Below are 24,515 nucleotides of genomic sequence, written 5' to 3'. Positions count from 1 at the left end.
AAGCTCTTGCTCTGGTGAGCAATACATTACCTACTGCCTGACAGCAGGGTGTCAGCAGGAAAAGTAGCCTGCAGTAGCCTGCAGATGAATGCAAGGGGGTTCAGGAACATGAGAGTAAATTAATTGAGCTAAAATAATGAGGAATGAAAAGGAGGGAGTGTGAGGAAGTGCCCTTCCATGTTCTGCTTTCACCACCAGAGCTCTCAAGGGCCAATTGTGCAGCCTTGGGTGGTGTCAGGGCAGCGCCAGAGAAGGAGCAGGGAGTGGCAATGTGGGCACAGCTGGGAGCGGCCGCCGGCTCAGCTCTATTTACCCAGGGACTGCTGCAGCTCTAAAACACCGGGGTGAAGCGAGGGGAGGGCAGGGAAGGCAAGGGGCTGCTGGCCCTGTAGTTTAACAAGGCTAATTATTCCCTTTCCCACAGAGCTGGGCAGAAGGGCTCGGAAAAGCAGCAGTGTTCTGTTTCTCTCTGAGAAGAGAATGAGGTGCTGCTTAGGTAGCTTGGAGGGGTTGATTATTGCTTTCCTCACAGTGATCTGCCTAAAGAGGATAGAGCCTTTGCCATCTAAATACAGGGGATGGGTGGATGGGAAAGAAGGGAGGGAGTCCAAAGAACTATCCCTGTCTTGGTCCTATTTTTCATGATACAGGATCAGCACAGACTTAGCAATCTACTGGAGGTGAACTGACATGGGAATGAGATCTGGAGGATTAGACCAAAGCAAGGAAGCTCTAGAGGAATTGTAAGAGAAGCTACCGAGGACGATAAGAAGAGGTATTTGGTAGTAGGAGAGTCAACTGTGTGCCTGGAGAATAGCCATCCTTTTGTAAGGATGGAGCTAACAGAAGTGATTATGACTGTGCCTGAAGCAAATGTTCATGGTATTACTGAGATGCTTGACAATTTAGTCAGGGGAGCTCAAGATGAAAGGAAAAGTTATTAGTACTGTGTGCGCTGCAGAAAAAAAGGGAATGAACAGTATCTGATATTTGTATCACACCTTTCATCCTGAAGGACCTTGAAGCACTCCACAAACCACACATGGAAGTGACTTCTGCCTCTGCTGAATATGGACGATGGGGTAAAACATGTCAACTCCTTTAACATCAGAAACCAGTACTGCTACACAGCAGCTTAGGAAAAAAGAGAGAGGTAGGCACAAATCAAAATGCAAAATAATAATTTTCTAGGTAAAGATGTGGAAGAACAGGCTAAAAGCAAGCAGTATTTTCAAAAGTCTTCATTATACAAATGAATAATGAGTCTAATTGGGATCCATGCATACTGCCTCTGGGTGTTGCATATCCAGCACCAAATAATGTTCTTGCTCCACAGATTTCCCAGCAGAGGCACTACATATGAGACTAAAATCCAAGCAGGTAAGGGATCTTCAGTTTAGCCCCTTGTTCTACTGCCGAAACAAAATCACTTCAATTCCTTCCAATTTTATTGATAGGATGCATATATCTATTTACCGCTACTAAGGTTATTTCATTTGGATAATAATTTTTTAAACACATGTATTTCCAGGAAGGTGAAAACAACTAAAAAAGGTCTGCTTTCTTCCTAAAATGAGGAGGGCAGTTCATGAGATTTGATTGATCAGTACCACATCATATTTTTCCTATTTGATTACTTAAAGAACATGGGTATCCAAACCATGTTCGATTTAAGCTAACAGCAGCTACAGATGTGCAGCTACTGTTGCCTCATATGCTAATAATATTCATTTTTTAAACAGCCTTGCAAAACTAGAGCATATTTTACAAGCTCAGGCATTAAATTTTCCCCTCCCGTTTTATCATAATGATATATGAGAATATTTAGCAGGGTTTTATTTGCTGTGGGAAAGGGAAGCAGCATTTTCTAGGTCATTTTAAGAATATCTTTAACTCTAGCCAGTGAGGAATCATGGGTAAAAAAGGCATAGTGGTGACAACCGAGTTGATGTTAATCATAATCCATATGTAGGTGTCTTTATGAAAAAAATGTGTGACAGCTGATAAATGCAACAGCTTTTATCTACATCCTATTAAATGCCTAAACTGCAAAAAAGGACCAAGCCAATCTTGTTTTCTACATCCCCATGATAAGATCCAAATTAACACAAGGTTTGCAGAGGCAAAGCTCCCCAGCCCAGGAGTACAAGGTATTTAGAGTTGTGTGACATGTCATTTTACACACAAAAGGCATAAAACTCTCATACTAACTAAGATGAAAAAAGAAAAATTACAGGTTTATGTATTAATTGCAATGATTAAAGGAAGTGCTAGAAACAGTTAAAACATTTTGTATCATGAGCGTGTTTTTTTCCTGCCTGTAGATGGTGCAGTAGGGCAGCAAAGTTGTTTAGTTTTTCCAAAGATTAAATTGGATTTGAAAGCTATTCATTACCAGATGTTCACAGTTCAGAAGCATTTCTCCAGCTTAAAATTTGTAGCAACATTTCCACCCAACATAAAAATGTCAAGGAAAGCCCTGAAGAGGAAGAAAATCCTGTTTGGTTATATAATGGGTGGGGGCTTTTAAAATTAATGTTGTGCTTTTAATTTATTTCATACAGCAATGACAGTGTGGTTATTCAAACAGACTTTGGGCACCAAGCCAAAAAACCACACAACTGCCAGGATCAGAACAGACAATGTCCCGACCCTTCTCCATAAGCAGGAAATGGACTTTTTGAAACTTAGTCTGATTTATGCTCAAGAGACTGAGCAAATCAATGGTGTTAAGTGCAAAGGAAGTAGATATTATTTTCTTTTCTGTGTTAAGCACCCTGGTCCTGAGTAACACAAACTTGGGGATAAGCCTACAACAGCACTAATTCCATGTGCAACAGATTTCTATGAAGAAAGCAGCACATTGATAGAGGTATTACATTAAAAATAAAGAGGCAAACAGCAATATTAGTATTTGCACTGCCTCAGCGGTGCTGTGACTGCTCTGCTGCATACTGTAAAATCAGCTGCTGGTGAGAGAAACATTTATGCAAAATTTCCTCTTCTTGAATTCGGTAGTTTCCTCTATTTACATGAGCAGGTAGAATTGACAATGGATTCTTGGGAGTTTCTGGGCTACAAGTAATGGATGAAGTTCAGGTGCAAGCTTGTTTCCAAGCTGGAGTGCAAACACTGACAGAAGGAGAGGGTATGGCCAGCCCCAGCTAAGTCTGGCTTGTAGCACAGTGAAATTCTTATGTGCTGTATGACAGTAGGTGATTTGCTAGCAAAAAAAAAATCATCACCTGGTATACAGGCAACACCAGAAGTTTATTTTTGCCGAGTTCTTCAATGCTCTAATCCTTCTGCAAGTATGCATTCTTGCTTTTGTTTACTTATTTGTAAATGCAATTATTTACTAAGGCAGTTTTGCTACCTCACTGGGGTTGCTGTTTGGTCTAGTGTATTTTGGAAAAGCCTGGTAAATCAGCCTATGTCCAGCCAAGACAAAAGACCTTCACCTCCTCAATCTGAGGTGGTGAAGCCAAGTAGCCAGGCTGTATGACGACTTTAAAGAAAAACAGATGCGAAAACATGGGCTCTACAATGCAACAGTCCACACTCTTTATTTATAATCACACTCCCCTGAACAACTTAGACAGCTACAACTCCTCCAGGTAGTCTGAGTTCAGGGAATGGCATCAAACTGTTTCCAATATGCAGTTTGAATGAGATCCCTTGAAGCTCACATATGGCATCTAAATGGCTTAGTGTGAGCCACACTCTGTCTCTTGCCTTGCAGGGACAGATTGGTGTGGTCCACTTTACTTATCAGCACAGACAGACTCTTTCTAAGCATATTTCATAAGCCAAGGAAGGTCGGAGTGGCATTAATTATAGATTGCTGTGATTACTTACAATTAACATTTGAAACCTGCTGAAATCAAAAGGGAATGGATACTGTCACTTACTCCTAAGTAAACTGTACCTTGAATGAGAAGTTGTCCTACTGACTTCAGTATGGGCCTAGGATTTAGCTGATGATTAGCAACTAAGATTATTTTTCCCTCTAAGACCTTTGAATTTAAATGAAAATACTTATGGCATACAAGTTTCTTTGTAACAAGTGATCTCCATGCATGTAGTTGAAGTCTGCTTGGCACACTTACGAAAGGCAGAGGTGTCAGCCCCACTCCTCCCATTTCTGGTGGCTATCAAGGTCAGCAAGAACCTTAACATAGATGCTGTAATAATACTGATAGTTCAGAGAAACACCCTTATCTCCCCTACAAAAGGAAATCTGTTTGCATTTGCAGGGTTTGCTGAGTAATGTTTCTTGGTCCATCCACTGGGAAATGCTATTCAGCACAGACAAGGCCCGAACTCAAACAGAAAAATAAAAGGGATTTACATTTCTCATAAGAAAAATAAGGTTCTTTCCTCAAATGTACTTTTTCTCCTTAAGAGTGAAAGATCTTCATCACACATGTCCTGCAGCATGTTGTTCTTTCCAGATATGGGATTTTGCTGGGAAGTTGTGACACACAGTTTGTGGGAGCACTTGCCAGCTGAGCAATGCTTTCACTAGTGCTCACCACACTCCTTAAACAGGCACGCTAATTATGTTACAGGCTGTCTCTATGGAGCTACATGAGACTATAGTATTTTCCTAGGAATCACAGCAAGGAAGTCAGCATGTGCCTTCAGTTGTGTTAGCTGTATATCTGCTGTGACCACAATTTCTCTTGACAAATAATGACAACATCATTAAGCATTCACCCTAGAGGTGTTTCAGGTGCTCATGAGTGCTCATGCTTTCAGGTTGTCACTGAATGCTTCTTTCAGTACCAAGGAGTTACTGAGGAAGTGTTCTTATTTAAATAAGAAAAATACAAGGCATTGATAAAAAGACGTGTTTTTAATGCCGTATACAATTAACCTGGTGCACCACAAATAGCTGGCCTCCAGTTCTACTTAAGGTCACCAATCACAGGCCTTTGAGCCCAAAGTTCAGTCAGTTTTCAATCCACTTCAATGTCCTCTTAGCTAGTCCACACCTCATCAGTTTGCCTCAAAAATGTTACTTGAAATATGTCAAAAGCCTAAGTAAAAATAAACAAGATCCACTGCTTTTTTCTCATCCACTCCAACAAGTAATTTCATCTTAGAAAGTGAGCTGAGCATGATTTTATTATCATAAATTTATGCCAACTAGCTTTAGTCTTTCTTGTCCTCCATTCATTTGAAAATGACTTCCAGAATTATTTGCTCTACCACCTTCTCAGGAACTGAAGTGAAGCTGACTAGCCTAGATCTTCCTTCCTTCTCACTCTTCTCAAAGACAGGACTGATATTTGCTTTTTCTAGTCCTCAGGACTTGCGTTCCCAATCTGATCCTGCTCTTATGAGGGTGTCTTCACTACTCCTGATTTTCTGATGAGTCTCAGGGACCTGGGAATCCTGAGATAAATCTTACCAGGGAAGACCAAAATGGAGATGCCAATGCATACCTCAGCCTCTTCCCCGTCCTTTGTTACCCGGTCGGATTTGTGAAGTAATTTATACTATTACGTACAGCAGTATTTACAATAGCAGGAGGAAAACCACAAGCTCAACAATCTTAGCTGATAAGAGGCTTTAGACACAGTAGTAACTATTCGCATTATAATGATCACTTTTTCCTCTTCTCAAAAACACCAAGTTTAGAAAACTTTTAGAAGACCTACAAATCTACACTGGCATTGATCTTTGCAGCTGCAGTGGCTGAGCAGTTCCCTTCTGAGTGCATTGTTCCATCTGCTTATAAATATAACTATAAAACAATGAAGTAGAGAAAAAAAGAACTCTGAAGGACAGTAACAAATCATTTACATCTCCTAAATTTGAAATCAGTGATGGCTCATTTGCACTTGAAGACTAAACTGTATCCAGCCTGGATGAACAGCTTTTTTTTTTCCATAGCAGAAAGAGATAATATGGGATCAATTATGGCAGGTGTATGGCAGTAATATAAAGAGGAATAACAAAGATACATAAGAGGTGATATTCATTTCTGGCTATGATATTTATGTGATTATTGATCATGTCCCCTCTAGTGTCCATACTTCAGAAAAGACAATGAAAAAACAGAAGTAGTTCAACAAGAAAACATTATTTTGTTTACAGAAAATATATATTGAAGTAAGAAACTAGAGAATTTCAAACTTGGTAAACTTTAAAGAACATTCAAGCTCATCTGAGACACCTGACTAGTCTGTTGGTATGTGTACATGGGGAATTAATGAATATTAGCAGATACTGTGATCTGCAGGAAAATAGCACTGTGAGCTCTGTGAGTGGAGACTAAAATACTAGAAATTGTAAACAGCATGAGACATGCATTTTCTGTGGCTTACACATATCACTGCTAGCCCCCATCTCCTACTCTTCAAAACAGTGCTGACCTTTTGAATTCACAGAGCAGTGCAATGGCTTCTTTCTTTCTTCTCAGCATCACATGGCTGCCATGAGGGCAAATGGAAGACCTGATGCCAGGCACAGACAGATTGCATTTGTTTTTTTTCCATTCTCAGTCCTCTGCTACAGATATGCCACTTCCACAGACCCATTCTCATCAGTACTCTTACTACTTAACAGTAAATAGTGGCACAAATGTCTCTTTGAAAAATATGTTTTAGTTATTCCTTTATATTGTGGAGAAAACAAATGAATGACCTCTGTTATGCAGATCAAACAAACTATAGAGTCATTTTTCCTGAATATGTCCATGGGAAATATCCACAACAGCAAGGCTCTCTTGGAACATCATCTGGAGTTCCAAAGTCCCAGATTCAAGGCTTCTCCACCAGGACAATCAAAACTGCAAACACCCAAATGCTCTGCCTGCTGTATAAAGCCCTGAACTCCTGCTTGGTCATACTGGATCATCTGGGACACTCAGGCAAAGAGGTGTAAAAGAGCTCTGTGGGAGGCAGGGTGTTGACTAGAAGTATGCAATTTTCAGATAAAGGAGAGAGTGCTACCTCCTCCTGCAATGTGTCTGAGTAAGTGTCCCAGGCTTCAGTTGCCAGTCACTAAAAATGCTTAGCTCATGTGTCTTCCAAAGTCCAAAACTTACAACCCATTGACTTCATAATTAAATAGACTTTAGGGCTTAAGACTCCCGTGGAAGTCATTTCCTGTGGTATTTGGTTACCCTGCATTGATCCCTCTGGCAGCAGATGTAGATGGACTCAGTTTGTGCAATCCTGCGGCTCTGAGTGGTTTTTGACTTGTGTGTTAAACTGTACTAGCACCATTGAAATTGGAGGAAATAGTCGCAGATCAGGCTGCTGTACGCTGCGGGGGAAAAAACCAAAACCCAAAAAGCCCAAACAACACCCCCCCCAAAAAAAAAAAAAAAACAAAAAAACCACCAAAAACAAAACCAAAAAAACCCCAACCAAAGACAAAAACTCCCTGTTGCTTCTCTAAGTGCAGTGAAGTAGGAAATTCCTGAGGCAGCTGCAGGTGCTGGTGCTCTGACCACTCTCCTATGACCAACCAGCTGCACATTTCTCAACGTCTCTAACGCCAAAACCCCACTCTGGCTCTCTGCGGGGCTCTGCAGTGCCATGGGGAGCCCAGCTCCGCCTCAGGGTTACCGGGTGCCGGGCAGGGACGGGGCCGGGTTTGGGCTCGCAGCGGAGCACCCCGGGAAGCGGGATTCCCACGGCAGCCCAGCTATACCAAGTGCTGTCTGTTTTATTTGGCTGGAGGGACAGCATTTTGGGCCGCGCTGCAGCAGCCCTAACAGCGTTGGGGAACGCCGCAAACCCCGCTCGGGGCGGTGGAAGGTAGAGGGAGGCAGGCCAAGATGTCCGCTCAGCCCCGCAGCGGCCGCCCGGCACGGCCGGGCTCCCGCACCCGGTGCCAGCGGCGGCGGGGCCCGCTCAGTCACATGGAGGCGCCATTTCCTCTGCCCTTGCTTTGCCCTTAAAGCCGCCGCGGTGCCGCCGGCGCCTCGCCCCGCACGGGGCGGTTGCGGACGGGCGACGCGTCCCCGTCTGCCCCCACCGCACACTGCCCGGCGGAGAGGCGGGGGTGGCTACGGCAGGGGACGGGGTAGGGGCTCAGCTAAAAACAGCCCTCGCCTAATAAAGCGATGGGGCCCGGTGCCCGCGCCCTATAAATACGCTCGGTGCGCGGCCGGCGGGCTTTGGCCGGCGCGGCTCGGCTCTGCAGGCGGGGCGGTGCAGTCAGCACAGCAGGGCCGCCACTGCCGCCGCCTCCGCTGCCAGGACAGCCCCGGCCCCCGCACTCCAGCGAGATGCCCCGGGTAGACGCAGACCTCAAACTGGACTTTAAAGATGTCCTGGTCAGACCTAAAAGGAGCAGCCTCAAAAGCAGAGCAGAGGTGGGGGCATCCAAACCCAGCATGCTTTTCCTACCCCTTCTCAACGCTTAACTTCCTTAATCCGCCTTCCCCCCCCCGCTTTATTTTTATTCCCAGGTCTAGCCAGCAATGCCCTCCCCCGATCGAGACGCCCTTTGCGTGTCGGGGGGATGCCGCTGCTCCCGGGAGGGGAGGACGGGGCCGGGTTTGCGAAGTCCGCGGCGTGTCTCCCCCACGGCCCCAGGGGAGCCGGGGGTGGCCGGTACCGCGCTGGCCTCCCTCGCTCCTCAAGCTGAAATATAAGGGGGTAGTGGGGAATTGCTTGCTCTTAACAGGTGCCTCTGCGATGCTGAGCGGGGCCTGACCTCCGCTGTCGGAGGGGGCGGTGGCGGCGAACCAGCAGCGCTGCGGGACAGGGGTGTCCGGTTACCCGCCCCGCAGCCTGGGCCGGCAGAAGCCGGTGGTGACACCTGACAGACAGCATTCCCCTCAGCCTCGGGGGCTGTGGGCGGTGCTGGTACCGAGGAACTGATGTGCTCTTTAAAAAAAAATTGTAATAAAAACCCGCGAAGATGCTGGGGAGTGCTTCTCAGAGCGTAGGGTACCCCGTCATAGGGCGTACTGAGGGAAGTCACATCAAACCTGGGGCACTGGGTGCATTTCACCCTCTCTTGGGCTTCACCCCCGTGTGACCTGCGTGTGTAGAGCCCTGGAGTCCCCTGGGGCTCCGTGTGCTTGCTGGCCACTGTTAGCCGGAGCAGTTCTGTGGTTCTCTCTCATCAGCCATCGGGAAAGACCCCGGGAAATCAATCCCATAAGGATCGATTGCATCCACAAAAAAAGATGGCTGCCTCAGGATCGAAGGTGCCTTCTCGTTTACCTCACATAACCCCAAGGTTAACAAAGGATTTAGTTTGACTAAAAAAGGAATTATGTTGTGTTGGAGGATGAAAAGAGGATTAAGATTTTCTCCAGGGGACATGGAGGTGTAAGAGAGAGAGACTGAGGTAGAAAGGGAAAGTGAAACAGGGAGGCTGTGTTTACTATAGGCCTATGACCAGGGATTTTGAGGGCAGCAGCTAAGCAAAACCTCTTTGCCATCATTAGTGTGAGAGACCCCCTCAGCAGAAAGTTGATCTCTGGCAAGTAATTTTTAATTTATGATGAACAGTGTCCCAGCCGAGTAACTCCTCATCGTGTGCAATTACTGCACATAAAGCCTCTGGGCACTTTGGAGCCATTTGCTTGGAGACCTACAGATCTCTCCTTAAAATTCACTGTGCCGGCCTGGCAAACAGGTGGAGCTGTGCTCCACCGAGTGAGTGGCAGGCACATGGCTCCTTCAAGTGCAGTGTTTTGTATATTTAGCAGGGTGCAGGCTGTGGAAAGAAGGGCTGCTGGGAAGGGAAAACGATAGGAGGAATATGAGCTGATATGGCAGGGTTGTAACGGGTGGCTCTGATGAACTGTTAAAACATTGCAGATGAGAAAAAGTGCGTGTCATGAGGGGTTCAGTGAAAACCGATGAAGGTTAAGAAATTGGACACCATCACTGAGGCTGTGGCAACAGGGATAAACAGAGCCTGCGAGAGCCAGATCTGAAATGGACAGCCCCAGTCTGCTTCAAAACAAGAATATAAATAAATAGTTCTGGCAGAGGAACAGAGGCAGCATACTACCGTGCCTGCTACCCAGCAAGCTGCTGCTTTGAAGCTTATATCAGGAAGCGTTTGCTTCTCTGGTGTGAATGCTTCGTTTTGCGCAAGGATAGCTTTTTATGCAGTGACTAGAGTTAAGTCAGCTTCCTAGAGAGACAGTTTGGGATGTTTGCAGATCTTCCTGTAGGTTTGCTATGTTGGTACTTGTTTCTGATTCCTTGCACCGTCTTAATTTTCCATGGTTGCTTTCTCTTTTCGAAAAGATATCAGAAAATATGATGCTTGAATTCGAATTGGTCAGAGCAAGGGTGGGAGTGGGAGCAGCATTTTCTGTCTGTGGGGTCTTGGTACTCACATAGCCTATTCTTGCATTGGCTGGCCTTGCTCATGCACTCTGTCCATTGCAAGTTCAACAGACAAGTTTCCTGTAGGAAGTTGTTAATTTAAATTTTTAAAATTTAATTAAGTCCACAAGAGCAGCACAGTTTGCTAAAATAGGTAGAGAAAATGGCAACCAGCATGATCAACAGTGTTGACTGATTGCCACATGAGGAAAAACCTAAACATACCAGGATAATTCAGTATGGAGAAGAAGCAGCTGTGGAGGACATACTAAAAGTCCATCAAGTGAGGAGTGGAATGAAAAAGGTGAAACTGAGTAGTTGCTGTTGTTTGTCTCTCATAAAACAAGAAAAAGCACTGAATGTATTTACCAGGCAAAGGTTGTGGTTTTTATGCAATGTATTTGTCTTAGGGGTTATTGGAGTGGCTTAAAGGTGTGAAGGACTAAAAAAATTACAAGGCAAGTTCTTGTTTTGTCCTGTGTCTATTTTGCTGTATTTTGGTGTCTTTTCTGAAACGCAACTCTTCTCCTTTCTGATGTTCCTTTGAAAGAGATGTTTTTCCTTTGTAAAACCACAGGGCAATGGTTCTGATGCTGGCATCTGTGTGCAATTGGTTGTGGGATACTTATGTGTCCTCCTGCCCTTGGTTCTAGTTAATACATTGTGATAAGAGGGAGTAAAGTAAATTAAATTTTCATACTTGTTTCATACCCAACTTCATACTATTTTCTAATGTTAGCTGCAGCTAAAGAATGTTTTGTCATCCATGATGACTGGAGAATTAGACCTCTGATAGTAAATATGAGAAAGGGGAGTCTCCATTAAGATAGATGGTTCACTAGTGACTCTTCACTTACAAGCTTATAGGAGAACCTGATTCAGAGTTTATCACTAAGGCACCAAGTTCTTTCTCTTACACGAATCAGTAATAAATCCCTCACAATATTAATCAGAATCTAGCCTGCAATTTGGAAGTGCTCAAAATGTTTTAATTGAATAGGAAAAAATCCTGTATTGTTTTCTGTTGCTTTCTTTCTTGTGATGGATTTCAGTTTAGTTCAGGTCTCCAAATGTTACTGGGTTAAAGTTGCAGGGAGGATTAGTGAAAACTGAAAGAGCCTTCATTTTCACTACAGACTAAACTAATATCTTAGAGTCATACATTTTTTTTTTCCCTTTTGAGCATTTTCCCATAGGTAGGAAGGTCTTAGGTAAGCCAGTGGGAGCTGATCTAATTTGATAATACCCCCTGCAGATGTAAGGGAAAAAATGCCTGATGTTACTGTGATCATTTGAAGGTGCTGAAGAAGAAATATCTTTGAAGGTGAAGGTGGATACAGTTTTAAAACATTAACTTAGAAACTTGCAGCTTCTTGGTTTTAGCAAGGCAAGGTATGATTGTTGATATTGTATGGCAAGATTGCTGGTAACTGTGACCAAAAGAGCACACTTTACTATATGGTCATTTACCTTAAAGACTGGGACAAAGTCCTCTATGCCCTGGAGACAGGGAGTTGTAATTTTGACTTCTTTGGAGTTCAACTTAAGTTTCTCAGGCAGCATACAAACAGCTGAGATTACTTCTGTATACAGTAACCCAAAGTCCTCGTTGTCCTTTCTTTCCAAGCCCTTCTGCCTTTTTCCTTTTCATTTTTTAATTTTATTTTGATTCTTAAGTAAGAGTTCTATTTAATGCCAAAAACATTGTTTTAAATTTTTTTCTTGTTTGGAAGGCAGAATTGTAAAAAATAAAAATAAAAAAATGATGTAATAGTGGAACAAAAGGAGCAGGAAATGTGAGGAAAATGGAGAAGCTGTGTCTAAACGTGCTGTATCTGAAATCTGTGGCAAAACTCGTGTAAGATTACAATCAGTTACGTAAAAGAATGCATGTCTGTTCACTGCAGGTTGACCTCACGCGCACCTTCACCTTCCGTAACTCCAAGCAGACATACACAGGCATTCCCATTATCGTGGCAAACATGGACACTGTGGGGACATTTGAAATGGCTGTGGTTATGGCAAAAGTAAGTCTCAACTCTCATTTCTGCAACAGTTGGAACTGCTGGGTGTCAGTGAGCAGCCTTTGTTGATTTTTTTAAGCTAGATTTGTTGGAGAACAGGGGAATGTGAGTTTAAAACTCCAAAATTAAAAAATATCAGGTGTGCTTTTACAGCAACACAGTTACCACAAACAGGGCTCCTGATGTAAGGAAATTTCTGTGGAGATGCTTCCATACTGGGAAGCTTCCATCTTGGGTGTAGCTCAGCTTCAGGTGGAGCTTCTAGAGCTTAGGTTTTGAGGTCCTTTTGTGCTCCATGCCAGAAAAAAAAATTAGCTGACAAGTTTTGAAAGTGTGGGTTATGGAATAGAGCTGCAGCACTTTGTAAGTTAATATGCCTCTGTCACATTCAAAATACTGGAGTAGCTAAATGAAACTTATCATAAACCTTGTCCTGAAAGGTTGGCTAAGTATGCCTAGTTGCTTTTGAAGAGCTATTTGTAGTTGCCTGGTGTGTTACTCACTGTTACTGTATCTTCCAAGGAAGATGAGCCTATACTTAAAAAGGGGGTTTTCTAATGCCTTATTTTGCAGCTGAGGGAAAAATTACTAACTCAGACATTAATATCAGTTCTCTTGGGTTTTTTGCTAGCATGCAATGTTCACTGCAATTCACAAGCATTATTCTCTGGAAGAATGGAAACTGTTCGCTGCCAATCACCCAGAATGCCTTGAGGTACATTTTTCTACTGTAAATTATTATGGTTTATTGCTTTGTTCTGAACTCACATACACTGGAGTCTCTAGGGAATGCCGTTGTCAAGTGAGGTTTTGGGGAATGAAGATATTTGCTGTTTTTAAATTCATCAAGGGAAGTGGCTTGTCCTGATTTAAAAGAATGGCTACGTGAGTCCATTATGAAGGTGATTATATTAAGATGCTGAAAAGCAAAGTTTGTATATGCCTGGAATGGAAACAGAGAAGTATCCTGAAGGAGGAAATACTTAGGAGTAGGTATGAGTGCTGTGCTTCTGTTGCTGTTGCGAGCTGTGGTAGTTCACCGATGTGAATTATTTTAAATAACCCAACCACACGCTAGCCCTGCACACCAGGGCCAGACAAAGTCTTTGCCATCAGGTGTGCAAATGGATCTGGAGTCTACAGGCTGGAGGGGCAGAGGTGCTGGGCCCAGGCAGGGATGAGCATTGAAAGTTGTCAGAGCTTGTGTGTCCTCCACTTACCTTCTTGCACCAGAGCTCACTTTGTGCTATTCCTGGCTGTGCTATCCCACTTGTTCACAGGGTCCTAGCCTGAGCCATTATGTTTGATAAATTAAAACATTGACTTAATTTGTGTCTTCATTTGTGTCACATTCAGACTTCTTCTGTTCTTCTGACAGGCCCCTGTACCAGTAGAGGCGCTGTAAGTGTGCCTGGCCATCTCCCCTTCCTGCTCAAAGTTCAGTGCAGTTTTTGATCTTTTTCTATATAGAAAATAATACCCCATTGCTGTATTGTATCTTTACCTGGGGCACATTTCAGAATTATAAAGGCTATTGATTACAGAGTTGTCTGAAAGTGAGCCCTAGCACTTTGGCTAGTCAGGATTACTTACATAGGGTAGAAAGTGATCCCAGGAATGTCCTGTGTCTGAACACTTCCAAACTTAACTTATTTGTGGTACATAATGACTGGAATAGGATCTCCTGTTCCTGTAGTGATTAAATACTGACTTGCACAGTGACCTTGGATTTCTGCAGAGTTTTTGTAGGCCAACAGCTGTGGAAACTATTTTTCTTTTGGAAAGAACTCATTGGAAGACAAAGGAAGACGCAATCTGCTTGTTTTCAATGGTAGCTGACCTTGCTTAAGAAAGGGGATTAGACTACAAAATCTCCAGAGGACTTTTCCCAGCAAAATTATTCTGTGATTCTGTAGATCACAGGAGTGCTTGGTAAACTAAAAAGACCCAGATTTTACTCTCTGACAGTGCCCCAAATTTTGTCTAACTTCCGGGAAAGGTACCAAGTTAGGGCTTCATCTGTGTTCATGTTAATAGGAGTATGTATGAACCTTGATTGATCTCAGATGATTATTTGTGCCTGGATTCATATCCACTTGTGAATGAATGCTAGAAAGCTAATTTCCCTCTCTTTTATATCATTTAAACTAGACAGAAATAGCTCACTGATTTTCCCAGGAAAGTATTTATTTCATACTACATAGTGTGATTTTTCACTAGTTACCAGCACAAGTCCTGCCAAGTTTATGCAGGAAAAGACATACAAATTGTGCGTGTTTATTTCAGTTTTTGCAACCTACTACTCTGTTTTGTTGTCTCTGTTATTTTAGCATGTAGCAGCAAGCTCAGGTAGTGGACAAGAAGATTTGAAAAAGTTAACAAGTATTTTAGAGGCCATTCCAGCTATCAAATTCATCTGCCTGGATGTGGCAAACGGCTATTCAGAGCATTTTGTGGAGTTTGTGAAGTCCGTCCGTGGCCTGTTCCCACATCACACCATCATGGTAAGTGTGTAGAAAGGCTGGAGGGTGGGGAGGTGTGTGTGTGTGAATTCTGTCCAGGAACAGGACACAGAGTTTGACTGGTAGGCATCAGAAGCTAGAAAAGGGAGGGACGCAAGGAAGGGTGTTTAATAACAGTTTGGTGTTGTCCATCCATTGCTAATGCTTTCTGTGGGAATGTTTAGTGTGTGATCTGATACAGCTGTCTGAATAAGTTGGCATGGAGGACTGGGTGGATCCAGTTCTTTTCCTGCTCATGTCCTCCTTCACACACTAGGTGAGATCTCTAATCATTGAGTGTATTAATTTTGGTGATTCCAAGCAGTGGTATGCTATGGGAATGTGACAACATTTCTGGCCAGCTGGGGCCTATGATTGTTAGATCACTATAAAGACAGATCAATGCAGACTGATCCTTGCCCCTGATAAGAATGAAAGGGATGTTGGGCAGTTGTGAACAGCATTATCAGGGAGCAAAATGGTCAGTGCTGGGGCTTTTCATGGTCCTTTCTGTGATGTTACTATCCCATCTCAGAGTGCTAATTCATGCTTCCTTGAGCCCTTTTGCACCAAAAATAAGGTGTTTACATGGAAATGAAACTCCAAGCAGAAGAGTACTACTGCTGTTTTCCCAGGGCTCTTGAAGAAATGCATCTCAATTGTTTCCATGAGATTAGCAGAAATCCTCAAACAAGCAGCAGATTGGTAGTGAGGTTACCAACCTTTCTTCAAGTCAGCGCAGCAAAAAAATCATGTTTAGGTATCACTTGCCTGCTTTCCCATGCCACAGATAAAGTTTCACGCGTGTAAAGTAAATGTGAAGTAAGAATGTTCCTAAATCTGCGTTCTCCCTTGGTTCAATACAAAATAGCATGTTCAAGCAGCTCAGAAGAGGATGCATTCCTTTCTCCCATGTCAGAGGAAGGCAGTGTTTTTGCTTTGGAATGATGGAAAACTGAAATGAGCTGGAATGCTTTTTGGATTCTGGGTTAGCATAGGCTGATGAATAGGCACTCTTCAACAGCTGCCAGGAGGGAGCCATTTTGGTATGATCGTATTTCCTATGGCTTGTAGAGAGATATTTTGGAACTATGAAATGATAAATGTGGGCCTTCTGAGCTTTCTGCTTCATGTTCACTGCGGTGAGGGAAGAAGCTGTTTCCTTGCTTTGGATCTGAAGTGATGTCCCTAGTGACATGATTGCTCCAGTGTCTTTGAAGAGTTGTGGGAGGGAGCTTAAAGCACATAGTTAAAGCCGAAGATTATCTCTGTCAGGAGTGGAAAGAAAATTGTGTGTCATGCCCTCCTCCACCTCCCCACTGATTGCTGACTTTGCTGACTGAGGAGGGAACTCAACCAAGATGAATTCCCCAGAAGGCAGAGAAGGTCAATGTCAAAGTCAGATATCAAGACCAGATTTTAGTCCAGGGTGCTTAGGCCACCTTCCACATCTGTTCAGCTGCTTTCCTAGTATCTCTGCTTTTGTGGCTAAGGTTATTGTTACTTCAGGTCTTATTGTCCTGACAGCACCACCTGCTTGAGCACATTTACAGCCCTGACCTCTTCAGTTGCCTTCTCTGATTGTAGCTCCTTTATCTGAACGTGGCTTAATATGGCTTATGTTTTTTTTATCTCTGCACAGCAATAATTTCCACTCCTAAAAGCATGCTAACAAACTTGGAGTGTTCAAAAACCTTCAGTTTTCCAAAGCCTCCAGAGTCTGTTTAGTCGCTGAAGGTCTCTGATTCAACTAGACACCCACCTATACCCTGTTTCCAAATTAATTCACGTTCTATGTCAAAATGGCCTTTTGAAGCTGTTCCTGGCTGAAATGCAGGAGCTGGTCTAGGCTCCTTTTAATGGTAATCTGGAAGACATGTCCTGCTGCTACCTGTTTGTTCTGACTGCTTTGGTGTGTCTGTGCTATGCCTGCAGTATGTTCTCTGCTGTTGGGACTTTCAAACAAAAGGGCTAGCAGTTAAATAGGAGGTATAAAAATAAAGAAGCTTTCTCATAGCTGAAAGTGATCTCCAGGACCTTGTTTGCTTTCCTCAGCATGACTATTCATTCCACAGTCAGCTGCATTGCAATACATAACAGTAACCCAACCCTGGATCTCAGGGAATGTGTGTTCCCAGGGGCCCCATAATGGGTTCAGCTCTGAGGCTGAAAGGGGATGTGCAAAGCAACTGTGGTTAATGTAGTACTCTCTGTGGCCAATACTCCTCTGCAGACCAAGGATGTCTCTTGTAATACAACGTTTCAAATCCATGTTTCTGTCTTTTTAAATACTTACTTTCATAATCACATGACCTTATTTTCTTCTGCTTGGTTCTGACACAAGGTTTTTTCACTACTGCATTTTGTATTAATTTGCAAAGATCAGTTTCTCCATGGAACACAAAGGGTAGAGAAGACAAACAGGGACACAAAGGTACAACATGACTTGTCTTAAATCAGTCATCAGGTTGGGAATGGGGGAAGAAGGAATATTTAAGTCTTCTGAGTGTCCCACAGGTGCCTCCAGAACAGGAAGATCCTGAGGAAGATCATCCCTAGGGGGGGTTTTGCTGTTGCACAGCGTTATGTGCATCAATTATGCTTGCTTGCTCAAGTCTAAAGAAAACCTTTAGTCAGCATTCATGATGGAGGATCAGAGCCTTTACATTACAGGTTGCATAGTCCTTATTTATTAGTTTAATTGTAAACTTTAGGTATATTCTATCATCCTGAAAGTCTGTTTACAAACTAAGTTATCTTTGCCTGCAAGCTTTGCCAGGTTTTTATCCTGATTTTTTCTTTTCATGCTATTCCTCTGCTCCTTGCAGAAGAGCAACCCTGAGGAGAGCAGGGAGTGTGGTAGGAAGAAGACTGAGGCAGGAGCACACTTGGAGATACAGTAGCACCCGCAAGATGTGGGCCAGAGAAGGAGACAAGTGGAGTTGCAAAGTAGAAGCAGAGGGAAACAACAGGAGCCAGAAATTGTTGCTCCTTCTTGGAGTCAGTAGCAGAACTTTTCTGGGCCTTGGAGGCAGGATTCAGTAAGAGAAAGCCATGCAGAGTACTCCCAGTTCATCCCTGGAACACACATCAGAGTAAAATGGCTTGTCTACCAGGGCTGGCATCTGAGAACAGGGGCCAGGCAGGATCCCAAGATAGGAGAGAGTGATGCTGCTGAGCCTGCCTCAGGTCAGGCACAGTACTGAGTGCAAGCACCCACTGAGTGTGGCTCAGCTTTGCAAAGGGCATCTCCATCTCATGGTTAAGCACCCTTACTTTCATGGGTGGGAAGAGTCCTTTGGCCGTCTTCCTGATAATGTGGAGGCACAGACTGTGCTTTCCTCTAGGATACAAAAAGAAAGTTTGAGAACTGTTGTCATAGACACTTCTCCCCAGCTAGATCCATTGCCATTTGCCAGCAGCTTTCAATCAGTGCAGCAGTGTTCCTGTCTTAGGCAGTATGAGTTGATATTTATAGCAGGCTTTCATGAAGCGCAGTATCAAATGCCTGACTGAAATTCAGAGGCACTGCCCTATGTGTTCACTAATTTTGTGTCTCTGTCAGAGAAGCTGTAGTCTTTATAATCCTGTTAGGTAAAATCTTGATCTCATTAAAGTTAGTAGGGAAATTCCCTTTGACTTTTTTGAGGCCAGGGTTTTCTTCAGGACTGACCCACAGTTCAGTCATCCTGGATAGTGCTGGAATGACCCAGGGTTGTGTTCATTTGAACCTCATACTGAGTGATGGTACATCACAATACTTGCACCAATTGCTTTGTTCCCTGACTACTTGTGTAAACACACGACAAAGTGTATTGTCTGTAGTGACTTCACAGTGCACATTCCAACTGTGTTCTATTCTTTTAAGCTAATTTTAAGACAGTTTAATTTCTGTAGTCTCAGTCTTTCTATATTGATATTTTCAGATTTTTTTTTTTTAAGTTGGAGTATTCTGGCTTTACCATACTAGCGGGGACTTCAAAAGCCCTTTTGTCTCAATTCAGCTGTCATACTGGTATCAGTGATAAGGCAAGCATTGGTTTCAGTAAAGCAGAGTTCAGCTGGATGTGAGTAAACCCATTTCTCTTCAGCTGTCATACTGGGGTCTCTTCACATACAGCTAACTGTGCCTCTCTTCTCATAGTGGTTTTTTTTTGTGCTCTCTGAGGTCTGCAAAAGGTACCTAAAAGAAGCGAGCCTCTCATTGGCAGGTTGAAGTCTGCTATGTAGAGTTCCACGTCTTCCTTGAAAATTTGTTAAGGATCTGCAGATTCAGAAGGGCAGAAATCAGTGATGTGTGTACAGGCATTCCAGGAAAAAAATGTATGCTGGGGACATAAGTGCTTTTCCCTGCTAGGATGAGCATTTTGAACCAACATATGCAGTTCTAACATTTTCTAGCAGTAACTTAACAGTAAACGTCTGGTTAACATTTCTGAAGAGACAGTTTGACAACCCTCTATGCTCTGCTAATAAGAAGACACTGCTGTTTAAGTTAAATACATATTTTATCCCAAATCTCATGCAACTACTGACTTGAATATCTGCTCCTTCCTACTTATGAATCTTTTGAATGTGTTCCAGTGTTTCACCAAGTGGTACTGTAGTGTGTGTCATACAGCACAGGTGGTCATCTGCCTTCCAGAGGTAAACTGTTCCCTTCATGTCCTCAGTGGCACACTCTCCATCACCCCACCTTGGAATGTACAGCACTTAGTATAACAAATTACCACTGAGCAGAAGGGAAGCAGCTCTTAGCTGAAACACTGTACCTATTATATATTCTTAATTTCCTGATTGTTCTATTTTATTTTATTTTTAATCAATACCATGCTCTTTTGAGCAGAGTTAAGTGGTCCTGTATCATAGACCACAAATTGCTGTTTGATATTGTCATTGTTTTTATAAGTGCTTCAGGTGGTGGCTTGTCAGCTGTTTCAAGCTAATAAAAGAAGGAAGCAAAATTCAGTAAAAATAAATAAAATGTGAAATAGGAGTCAGAAATCAGTAAGTGGAGAACAGGCTATGCCTAGTATTCCCTGGGTACCCTTCTGCTGACTTCAGCAGTAGTTACATTTGAATGAAAACTGTACTAAGTAAGGACTTTAGAATTTGCCTCCTCTTCTGCCCATATCAGTACTGCTACAAACACTTGCTAAGTCCTGCAGTATCATTATGTAAGAGGTTTTCTGAACATCTCTAGATCTAAATTCAGATCTCTAGAAATGAATAGCATGTCCTTAGTACAAGCGCAAAATAGGTTATGTGGAAAAATGGAGGTTTGTCTTGTGCAGTTTTCCTGGTTAGGAATGTTCTGTAGACATGAGGCAAGCCACAGAGCTGAGATACAAACCAAACTTGGTTTGTAATTGTCCAAAAATACTGCAGGAGCTAGCAAATGTTGGAGCAGGACCCCTCTCATTGCCTGTCAAAGGTCTTGGGAGTGTGGGGAGGTTCCTGCTGACAGAAGGTGAAACAGGGTTATTCCAGTTTGCAAGAGGGGAATGAGGGAAGACCTGGGAAACTAAACACAAAGCCATGGGGCATTGGCCACATCTGTAGGAAGCCTGTTCCTGAGTTTTTTCACCCTCTCACTAAAGAACTGATTATTCATGTCAGGTCTGAACCTTCCTGAGGGACACAGTTTTGAGCCATTCATATGCGTTCTGTCACTGGATCTCAGGGAGAATTCAGGACCTCCCTCTCCACCTGCCCTCCTCAGGAAGCTGTAGTGAGCAATGAGGTGGCCGCCTTCTCTCCAAGCTAGATGAACCCAGTGCCTTGGCCACTCCCCACAGCACCTGCCTTTCAGTTGCATCACCAGCTTTCCTACCTTCTTCTGCCACATTCGAAGACCTTCACATCCTTTTCAAATTGTGGGCTGCAATTTATAGGATTGCATTCCTGTACAATGTTCCCTCAGAGTATGGGAATGCAGTTAGTGCAGCTGTAGTGAGTCAGTTCAGTGTGTGCTATGTCAGCATTCATTTGCTTTGTGCAGCCCTTTGCAGAGAGGAAAGCGTGGTCTGAAAATGCACTGGCTAACAGTTTGTTTTCAAATGTAACTCAAAGCATAGGTTTTAGCTCATAAATCTCTTTTGAATAGGATTCAAATGTCATTTGAAATCCTTGCTCTTTGAAGACTGTCTTTTCCCTGAAAATCATCTGGACAGAGGACACTTCTGGCAAGGGAATTAATCTCTAGCCTCACTCTGACTGCAGATCCATCAGATGCACAGTTTGACAAATGCAAGGGCCTGTCTTGTCGCACTGAGCTTGCATCAATATGTTTCTTTAACTGAATAGAAATAGACTGGCAGCTCTCTGCACTTACTGCACCAGTTTTGCAAGCCAATTACCAAGTGTGTGCTAGAAGGTTGTTTTGTAGTTTCTTTTATTAAAAGTATCAGTAATTTGATTACACTGGCATTCTCTGCAATCATAGCATCCATGAACCAGGAAAATCTTTATCTCATGGTTACTGCAGGCCACATACCCAGCCGAGGCTCTGGCAGAAGAGGGCCCCCACCTCAATAAACCACATGTGAAAAATGTTACACTAGGAATAGGTAGCACAATATCAGGGGAAGTTCTACAAGTTTCTGCTACAATTTGGAGTAGATAAATGTTCCTGGAGACATGAGTACATCACAAGGTAACTGTGAGCCACCAGTGTGACACAGGCAAATGCATTCTTCTGTGTCAGGCAAGATATTTCCATAGAAAAGGCAAGTGTTGTGCAAAGCCTTGGTGAGAACTCACCTGTACCACTGTGGATAGTTCTCATTCCTCAGGTTCAAGAAAGATCTGTCTGGTATGACTTCAGAGAGGTCTGGTATAAAGCAAACACAGATTAAGCAATTGATTAGGGATGTGGAGAGCCAATAGAAGTTTTCTAGAAGAAGGAAGACAAAGACTGAGAGAGCTGTCTTCATTTTCAGCAAAGATAACGATGTAGGCAAAAGGAGGAAAAGAGCTATTGAAGTGCAAGAAAAAATACGGTAAAGAACATAAACCAATTCAGAATTTCTTTCAAAGAAGATGTTACCCTAAACAGAATGCTCTCTGTATCTCTGCAAAGGTCATGCAGAGGGAACCAAACCCCTGTTTTTAACCAGTGACATCACCACAACCAAATGTATGTATATGGTGTGAATGCTCAGATTTATATTGTCTGTATGTATATACCAATTTTGGCACCAATGCACAAAATTAGAAGAATAGTACCTTACTTTCAGTGGGCAAAATACTGAATCCTAAAGGAAAAATGCGTTTTCCAGTATTTTAAACAAGATCTGAACTTCTTCCTGCAAAGCGAGTTAGGCGAAAGGCATGGAGGTCTCTAGGCTGTTCTGGAGAGAAAGGTAGGGCAGGAGAGGTGGAGGAGTTCACTGTATATAAGAAAGAAGAATAGCCCCTGTGGTTACAGATGATGTGGTTGAGAGCCTCTGGGTGAGGATTAGGGGGGATGGATGACAAAGCAGATCTCCTGCTTGTAATGCTAAGGATCAGGGTTTACTGGACTACTTGTTAAATTCATTTGACTTGAGAATTTACCTGTATGACTGGTTTAGTCTTGGTGGCATGTCCAAGGAACAGTATGGTGAACTCTATTCTTCCATACTCTGCATAGTTCAACTTCTAAAAGCTCTGGATCAAACTTTACATTATCATTTTTAGTCTTTACTGCAGTAGTCTTGAAATCTCCTGTACCTGTAACACTGTTCTTTCTTTCTAGGCAGGCAATGTGGTGACAGGAGAGATGGTAGAAGAACTTATTATTTCTGGAGCAGATATTATTAAAGTGGGTATTGGACCAGGTAAGTCAAATAAGGGTGGCTTTCAGTACCATTGGTAGAGGATAGAGAAATTGTCCAGATGGAACAAGTATATATTGCTGTTTCCTTGCCTGTTAGAATGCCAAGACCCACTCAGGTCAATAAAGTACCAGTGAACTTGCACACGGTGTGTTTAAGAAATTTACATACTGGGTGCCAGTGTTTCATACTGAACAGTGTTGCATATTGCACCTTCAGTCTGTGAAGATAGTTGTTACTGGAAGCACTGGCTGTCTGAGTTCCTGACATTATCACTGATAACATGTGTTGTGTCTGGGAACTCTTTTTCTAGCCTGCAGAAAAGAGGATGAGTCATCCGAGCTAAAGCTCAAAGGGTGGTGTGTCCAGGTGTCCACCTCTATCAAGGAAAGATGGGTTTCTGAGTAGCTTTATGATTTGTGTTCTGTGAAGCTGAGGGTATCCCTGTAAATGTCTTCAAAGATGAAATGGCGTCAATTGTGAAATATGGATAACTTTGCCTCTACCTGTTATTATTGCCTGGGAGTTAAAATTTACATTAATGTACTTACATGCTATCTATCACTCTAACATTTCCATGGATAAACAAGAGAACCCTGACTTTCTTACAGTGTTTTCCCTATCTTCCCTTCCCTAATGTTGTCTGGCATACATTGCCATAATCTTTCTTCGTTTTTTTTTTTTTCCCTTCCTTGTGCCTTCCTTCACATGTTCCTTCTTTTGCTATTTTCTTCTTAGACTGCAGCTGGAGTCACCATATGTGGGCTAGATTTTAAAGTGGCTAACACAAATGCCACTGACAGTGTAGCTGTGATCAGCCAGTGTAGTGCAGGCAGATTGTTTACTCTGCAGGGCCAGATAGTTATGGTCCATGAATGGATAACTGGAGCAGAGAAAATGATGTAATAAACATTGCAGTTGTTCCCAGGAAGATATCAAGCAATAAATACTGCAAAATACATGAAGAATCTACAACAGTGATTTCATGGTATAATTGTCATAGGCAAATTCAGATTTAAAAGAAGAATAATTATAGTGTGTAGCCTCAAACATGGAAATGCGGGTAAATGCTGTACAGTCCTCCCTGGAGATCTTCCTGAACAGATCTGTACAAGTTGACCATGCAAACCCACAAGTAATAAATGTTTCTCCCTCAGGTCTTGAGGCTCTTTTCCAGATGATGATCCATCTTGTTATTATAAAGCATTGCATACACTATGCAGTCCAAGCCCTGTGGAAATTATCTTTTTTCCCTATTTAATTAAAACTAACTTTCTTACTATTTTGCAAGATTTCTTCTCAGTGTTTTCACTTTGTCAGTTCTTTGAAGGATCTTTGGTAACTTTTGCTTTACTGGTAGCTTGAATATACCTGGATATCAGCTGAGTGAAGGGATTCAGATTTCACTGCATTTCTGTTTAGAATCTGTTTTGAAATTCTCGTTATCATGCAGACCTTTTAGGTCTGTATCCTAAATTATAGAACCTAGACTAGCAAAAAGTAGTCCTCCTTTTGACTCTTAATTTGAGGGAACAAAATAGAGAAGGTATTCCAAAAGGTCTATAGCCATGTTGCTATGTTGAACTGTAAGTAAATTGGTTTATATGTACATATATAAAATATATATAGATAGATATATACAAATATATACATACCTTTATTTTTATCTATATGTACATGCATGCGCAATGTATGGGTATAAATAATAGAGTTCAATGAGTAGATGTAGTTCCTATTTTTCCCTTGTTGTTGTACTGTACGGCTTTCAGATGATTACTTATCTTACTTTTTAAATGCTATGTGCTGATTTTTTTATATTACCCAAAACTGCCATCTGCCAAATATTCCTGCCTGCAG

General features: G+C 42.6%; 1 protein-coding gene across 1 annotated transcript in view; it reads left to right on the top strand.

The window, feature by feature from the left end:
• The first annotated feature begins 7,987 nt into the window (after window positions 1-7,987).
• GMPR (guanosine monophosphate reductase) overlaps window positions 7,988-24,515 on the top strand; it is a 41,054-nt gene continuing 24,526 nt past the window's right edge. The window contains exons 1-5 of the mRNA XM_084220737.1: window positions 7,988-8,335; window positions 12,224-12,343; window positions 12,972-13,055; window positions 14,671-14,844; window positions 22,580-22,661. Of these exons, the coding sequence (XP_084076863.1) occupies window positions 8,249-8,335; window positions 12,224-12,343; window positions 12,972-13,055; window positions 14,671-14,844; window positions 22,580-22,661 (547 nt within the window). The 5' untranslated portion in view covers window positions 7,988-8,248. The remainder of the gene's footprint in view (window positions 8,336-12,223; window positions 12,344-12,971; window positions 13,056-14,670; window positions 14,845-22,579; window positions 22,662-24,515) is intronic.

The sequence above is a fragment of the Fringilla coelebs genome, assembly GCF_963513975.1.
Source record: "Fringilla coelebs genome assembly, chromosome: 1".
NCBI classification, from domain to species: domain Eukaryota; kingdom Metazoa; phylum Chordata; class Aves; order Passeriformes; family Fringillidae; genus Fringilla; species Fringilla coelebs.
The sequence above is the reverse complement of the archived record's forward strand: the minus strand, read 5'-3'. Positions and strand labels throughout refer to the sequence as shown.